The sequence below is a fragment of the Heterocephalus glaber genome, unplaced genomic scaffold (assembly GCF_053883595.1).
Source record: "Heterocephalus glaber isolate CG9 unplaced genomic scaffold, H.glaber_assembly_v1.0 deba00001577, whole genome shotgun sequence".
Classification (NCBI taxonomy): Eukaryota; Metazoa; Chordata; class Mammalia; order Rodentia; family Bathyergidae; genus Heterocephalus; species Heterocephalus glaber.
The window spans coordinates 13,652,823-13,660,273 of record NW_028258358.1 but is presented as its reverse complement, the minus strand read 5'-3'; the positions used below and the strand labels follow the sequence as shown (position 1 = coordinate 13,660,273).

General features: G+C 43.0%; 1 protein-coding gene across 1 annotated transcript in view; it reads left to right on the top strand.

Annotated features, from left to right (window-relative positions):
- The first annotated feature begins 318 nt into the window (after positions 1 to 318).
- Ednrb (endothelin receptor type B) overlaps positions 319 to 7,451 on the top strand; it is a 31,994-nt gene continuing 24,861 nt past the window's right edge. The window contains exons 1-2 of the mRNA XM_004845222.4: positions 319 to 454; positions 1,212 to 1,746. Coding sequence (XP_004845279.1) covers positions 1,261 to 1,746 — 486 coding nt within the window. The 5' untranslated portion in view covers positions 319 to 454; positions 1,212 to 1,260. The remainder of the gene's footprint in view (positions 455 to 1,211; positions 1,747 to 7,451) is intronic.

Below are 7,451 nucleotides of genomic sequence, written 5' to 3'. Positions count from 1 at the left end.
GTGCGGTGCATGACCAACTTGCCCTTGATTCGGGCTCTTCCTTTGTAGAACTTAGAACTATGACAAATACACAGCGCGTGTAGGACGCGACTCTGGTCAGGCCTGGCTCTCCAGCGGGCAGCTCCCCGCTGATGCTGTCCAGGCTTTGCCCAAGGGGAAAGGTTGCGGAGCGGTCGGAAGGCACGGGAGGAGTCTGGCGGTGATTGATGGGGAATGGAAGAATGAATACAAGTACTTGTCTGGGGACAGCGGAGACCCATTCCCTCAGGCTTTCGTCAGAACCAGGCCCGCCTGCTGGGCGGGGGTAGGGGTGGGGGGTGGACGGACGGGACTGGGTGCTCTCGGCGCCTGAGCAGTCTGCAGTCCTGCTGCCAGCCCAGCTCGCCGACTGCAGCTCTGCGTCCCCACTGAGGTCCCTGCTGGTCACCTGCGCTAGGTGCGTCTCATCCGCAAGGTAAACGTTCTAGCTTGGTGGAGAATTAAAATCAGTGATTGGATCTTGTTCTGGGCCTTCAGCTTGACTGACTTACTTCTCTGGGAAAACTTTCTTTTTAAAGAAGTAAATCAATAAGAAATACAGATGCAGCAAATTTAAGTGAATGCGTAAAGGAGAAGCCTAAGTGTTGGAAGTCACGTAGAGAGGCAGAAGCTTCCAAGTTAATGCTGATATTTTCCCCAAATCAGACTTGAGGTTCTCCAGTCCCCCGTGCAAGGCCGGGAGCAGCGACTTGCACCGCTGCGAGGAGTTCTGGGATTCTGGCCCTGGGTGGGCAGGGATCCCCGGTGGGCAGAGTTTCCGCGCCTAGCAAAATGCAGAAATCGGTACCTGCGCTCGCCCGCTAGAGGAACTGAGTCCATAGTCGCTCCGCTTAGCTACAGCTCGAGCCTCCCACCCGCACCCTCGAAAAAGTTCAGTTCAAAGCTCGACGGCCCTTCCCTCCTAGGCACACCCCTTCCAGAACGCCCCGCCCCGCTGAGGGCGACCTACCCCCTGGCGGAAAGTAGGGGAAGAAAAACCCCGGGAGAAGGGTCGGGAAGGAGATTCTACGCGCTGGCGGGTGACGCACACCGAAGCTCCCACTGGCGCGCAAACTTAAGTTACTTCTGCGCGCGGGTAGTGGCTACTCTAGGAGCTTTGCGCTAGTGTTGGCAGAGGCATGGCTCTGTAGCTGATCCTAGTGTCCCATCTTGATTTCCCTGCCGGTCTCCAGGCAGAAAACAGCGGAGCAGCCACCGGACACCCCTGGAGCAAGCAGCAACATGCAGCCGCCGCCAAGTCTGCGCGGACTCGCCCTGGTGGCGCTGGTTCTTGCCTGCAGGTCGGGAAGGGTCTGGGGAGAGGAAAGAGGGCTCCCGCCTGCCTGGGCCACTCCAACGCTTCTAGGGACTGGGGAGACAATAACGCCACCCACTAAGACCTCCTTGCCGAGAAGTTTCAACTCCAGCCTGCCAGAGTCCCCGGCACCTGCGCAGGTACCTAAAGGAAGGAATACGCCCGGGGGGCCGCCTCGTCCCCACTCCGCTCCATCATGCCACAGAAATATAGAGATCAAAGAGACTTTCAAATACATCAACACGGTTGTGTCCTGCTTAGTGTTCGTGCTAGGCATCATCGGGAACTCCACACTGCTGAGAATCATCTATAAGAACAAGTGCATGCGGAACGGCCCCAACATCTTGATTGCCAGCCTGGCTCTGGGAGACCTTCTGCACATCGTCATTGACATCCCCATCAATGTCTACAAGGTACAGGGTGGGCGCTGCATATATCCCGGTGGGTTTATGGGAGGGGCCTGGCTGGAAAGGGGAAGATGAGACTGCCCTCAGAGGGAGCTTCCTCAAGAATGTCTTCCCCTCCTAAAAGTCATCGGAACCAAATTCCCTTCTGGTCTTCAGTAGCTCTCTGTTAAGCCTAGGACAAGTGTAGTCTTCTGACCAGCAGTGTGCCTTTCACAGGGAATTTGCTAGAAATGAAGGTTTTCCTGCCCCACTCCAGACCCAGTGAAACTCTAGAGTGGAATACAACAGTTTATATTTTTTTAAAGCCCTCTATGTGGTTATGGTGAACTGTTTGAGAATCATTGACCCTAACATTCAGCTCTCCGAGCATATTCTCTACTCAAAGTATAGTTCACAGACTAGCAGCATTGCCATGCCCAGGGCTTGATAGAAATGCCAGTCTACCCCAGACTTACTACAACAGAATCTGCATCTCTGATGCAGAGGCGATTCATATGCATGCTAATTTTTCGATGCATTGTCTCAGAGACTCTGAAAGTGAGGAGGTGGAGTAGGTTTGGGGGAAACAAATGACCTTGAACAAAGAGGCCCCAGGCTGGGAGTAGGAAAAACAGTCCAGCTGCTATAAATGAGTTTAGCTACTCTTCAGTGGTTCAAGCACTGGGATACATGTGTTATTTCTTTTACTCTTTCTAGTAACCCAGAAATAGTTATCTCCAGCCTTTTAAGGTGTCTAGGATGCTCAAGGGCTTCTGATTAGTAAGAGCTAGAGCTGGAGATCAGGCCCAAATCTGCCAGGTTCCAAAGTCTACACCATATGACTGCACCCCATCGATGAGTCTATGGCCAAGACCAAGGAACACTCAAAGTATGTGATAATTTTAGTAGTTAGCATTACTGTGTGGCATTATTGTTAACATTATCATCACCACAGGTGTCAGAGGAAACAAGAAGCTAGGCAGGACATAAAGCACCTACTGTTGGACTCCAGGTTGTTTTGGAACTCGACACATCCCAACTCCTCTGAGTCTTGGTTTCCTCAACTCTACAATAAGACTTGTGGTGCTCACATACTGGGGATTTCTCATGTTAAGAAAAGCAGCTTAAGTGAAAGAGCCAGAAAATTTTTGTAATGCAAGAAACTACTTTTTTTTTTTTTTTTTTTTCGGTACCTGAGATCAAACTCGGGTCCTTGTGCTCTTTGTTTTCTTTTGTGGTACCAGGGATTGAACTCAGGACCTTCAGCTTACAAGGCAGGCACAGTGCCACTGAGCAAAATCCCAGGCCAAGTGCCAGAAAATTTTAAAGCGCTATCCAGATACTTAAGACTGCTTCCCAGTGATCAGCAGCAATAGAAAATCACACATAAAAGCATAACCAAGCATAAAGGAAGGGGAAAGCACTTTGTGGATTTGTGCACAAGTGCAAAGGTAAACTTGGGATGTAAGGTAGGGAAAGGTCATAAGGGGTGCTCTGAGCTCTGTGCCAGGTCTGCTTACCTTAAGGCACACTTACACATTTTCCTTGTTAAATCTGTGGAAATTCTAAGACAAATGCCACATTTTAAAGGAATTCTAGACATTTCTGAGGTTTAGGGATGAGATTCAGATTAGGATCTAGGTCTGGAGGGAAACACTTCTAGAACTGAGGAATAAATTGAAGAAATTGTACAATCCTGGAGAGCAGACGATTCTGATGGACCCTGATGGTTTGCTTAAAAAAGGAGTATGGACTAAATGAGTCTCTTTAATGTAGTCACAACTCCAATAGGGCAAGAAAGAAACCCTTCTGCTTCCTAAGGAATCCTACAGACTAAGCCCTTCCCTGGTAATTTGGCAAAGACATTTTCAGTTCATCAAAACTGGAGCACCCACTCACCTTACCCTGAAACCTCCCTGAATCAACCAGGAACTGAAGTGCTGTGTGGAAGGTAGGGTTGAGAACATTTTCTTTTGCTTTGTTGCCTCCAGACAAAATGTAAATCAGTTCTTCCGGGACCATGGAAGAGACTTTCTGTCTTATCAGATGAATATTTTCCATAAACGAGAGAATATCTGACTGAACACACAGGTTTCCTTTCGTTTCAAAGTCCTTTATTATTTCCCTAGGAAGTTACATCCTTTTCCCTGAAGCCATCCAGTCTGTTAAAGCTGTGTTTTTACTTCTGAAATAAAATAATGAGTCATCACAAATCCAATTATCTAGACACTTGCACTGGTCAGAGACAAACCCATCATATAAAATTATGTCCCATTGCTAGGTTTACTAAGATGGGATCCTACATCATTTCCTTGGGTTTAATATACTAATACTGGCTACCATGTACTAGGTACTTGCTTCATTCATTAAATCACTGCACCAATCTTAGGAAGGAGGAATTGCTATCATCCTTGTTTTAGATCTGGGAAAATTACATGCTGAATAAAGAAGTAGCTTGCTCAATGTCATAACACTACAAAATTATTAAACTGGGCTTGAACCTACGTCATCTGGCCCCAGAACCTGTGTTCCCCGAATCCCACTGCACCAACTGCACTCAAGCACAGCACGGCCTCAAGCCTTGGCCATTGTAACAACCTCAGCTGAATGCATTGGCAGAATTATGTGAAACATTACCATATGTAGGATGCTTGGTTAAAAATGTTCATGATTAATTTGAATCCTCTGAGGATTTCTAGCTCTTGAAATGATCTTCAGATAGTATGTAGTGGACCGGGGATTTAGCTCACTGGTGCTGCCACCTGCCTTGCAAGCACAAGGTCCTGAGTTTGATCCCTGGTACCAAAAGAAAGAAAGATAATGTGAAGTGTATAATATAAATAATATCGATGGATGTTACTCTAAAGACTACTCACCAAAGTCTCTAATCCAGGACTAGTTAAAATTCATTTATTTCCCTCAAAAACTGGAACTGTAAGTTTATAAAATGCATTTAGCCACTGGGCATAGTGGCTCAAACCTATAATCCCAGCATTATGGAGGCTGAGACAGGAGGGTCTCAAGTTCAGGCTCTGCCTGGACAGCTTTAGCAGTTTAGTGATGCCCTGTCTCAAAATTTTGAAAGGGGTGGGGGATTTAGCTTAGTGAGTAGGCCTTGGGTTAAATTCCCAGTACCACAGAAAAAAATTCCTAAATAGTCAGATGTCATGGTTACTACAGAGTAATTTAGGTGAATTATGAATGCCATTAAATGAATTGTAATGCCTAAAGTGAGATATTTGAAACCCTAAATAAATGATTTCTGCTTTTTTTGGTGGGGTGTTAAAATTTTCTTTGAGAATCCAATAAACATAATTTCTGTAAGTTCATAAAATCCTTCAATCTTTGGTTAATATACTCAGGGGGTCAAGAAATATCCATTTCAATCTATAACATTAATATTGAGCTTAATAAATACAAATTTCAATAAAATTGACAAGCCATAGAATGCCATAGCTCTCCCTGGTGGCCTCAGTCCTTGATGTGGCTGTAAAATGGGGCAGAACTTTACACAGGGTGCTGATAGGAAGGAGGCACTGATAACCTTGGGAAACAGATCAGCTCTGCCACCCTCCCCCAGGAACTGGGTCTTGAAACTCTCAGGTAGAGTCAGTCACTTTCCAGTCTCCTACGTCAGGGGAGCCTGTGTTGAAGGCCAGGGAGGGGTCTCAGGACACTGAGCAAACTGAGGCTATTGAAGCACTTCAGATACTCAAGTAAACTTGCTGAGCATAATAAACTTTATTTACCCTCCACATGAGCACACATAAGGTTGTGCCTATACTACACAACAGAAAACAGATGAGCAGTGGATAATTCAACCATTCAAAGTGGATATTTTAAAATATATATGGACATAGGTATATGCATATATATATATATATATATATAAAATATTAAATGTTATATGAGGGTATAGATGCATAAGTAAACAGATGAATATCACCTGGCACAGGGGCTTACACATAGTTAGCAAACAATGCTGGTAGAAGGCACGTGTATAAGTACAAATTTATGTTTTGAATGTTCTTTTTTGGCTATTGTCATACAAACATGACCTCAAACAACATGTTTGTAGATACACCATTGGACACATGTGGGGTATATCTAAAAGCTAAACTTCCAAAACTAGAATTACTAAATCAAAGGTTGTATGCATCTGTAAGTTTGATATATATTGCTACATTACACTTTGCACTTATTATTGTATTCTTAGTTCTAATTATTATTTTACATAATATTTCCAAATAATATATATTAATATATACCTCTAATGTGTCTATGAGACACTATGCCCAATATTTACATGGTCTATATATATAACTGAACCAAAAGCCTAGGTTGAAATATCTGTGGGGATGAATCTCTTCTTATTTGTAAGCTATTTACTGTGTCCTTGTATCTGTTAAAATGTGTGCATCATCTAGATACATGTTGCACATGAAGTCTGTTATGTAGATACTAACCCGTGGGAGCATAGAAGTCAAAGCTGTGAAGAAAGCTAAAGAACCAAGTGTATTTTGGCTAATGTGATGATTGTTTACATTGTTGATAGCTGGTTAGTTGATTTCGCTTGGTTTGGTTGAGTGGTGATATTTGAGGACATTTAGTGACAAGTTGTGAAGAAATTAAAATTTCTTGAGCAAATATTTCTGGACTCTGTGCTACACTTATATGAATAACTGGGTCAAAATAGTGCTCAAATATAAACTTCCTTTATATGTAAGCAAATTGAACTTTTAAAAAATCTTGTAAATTGCTAAGTCAAATGTTGATAATTAATTGGCTTGATTAAGATCCAAAAGTAATCAGGTGTCTAGTGGTGGTGGAGCGCTAAAAATTAGCCTGATGACCCCCATTAGAGTGCTTTCAGATTGTTCTGCTGTTAAGACTTTATAGGCCACGATAACAGGCAAGGAAACTACTTTTACAGTTCTAAAAGGCAAAACCACTGATCTTTATCATTTAACTAATAAAGACGGAGATGTGTGTGATGTTAAGATGCTGGCATGTTAAAACGTGGAGCTGCAACACTGCACCTGTGAGTGAGTTTTGAGTGAAATGACCTTGGCAGGTAATCCCACATTTTGTTCTTGTGACAGAATCAGAATTATCTTTCTGAACAAACACTTTCCTCATTGTCTTTCTTTACACTACTTCTGGTATTAACAAGTTTGTATATAATTCACTAGTTTCATAGTTAAAATTAAGAGTTGATGGAACACCATCAAATTTAACTTTTAAAGTTGTAATTCTCCAAATCAGCAAATAGAAACGTGCATATATAGCAGTACAAGAAATAAAAGTATCATAAGGAGAGAAGTCTGCTTTCTCCCAATTTACTGATACTGTTTTCATTACCAAATTTAATAACACTTTTCTCATTACTAGTCAAATAACTTAGATATGATGGTGCTATTTTAGTGACAGATAAAGGTATTTAACGGCAGGAGCAGTTTGTATCAAAAATAGAACTTATAGACTTTTGAGATTTATGTATTTAAAACAAAGTAAATTTAAGAGGCACTAATAAGAACATTTAAATATTGCCTTTTTTAAAAATGTTAGTGGGCTGGGGATTTAGCTCAGTGGTTCCGGCGCCTGCCACGTAAGCGCAAGGTCCCGAGTTCGATCCCCAGTACCAAAAATTAAAAATTAAAAAATAAAAGTGTTAGTAAAGAGTGAGACTGTTAGCTCTGATTGAGCTGAAATTAACAGATAAAACAAATATC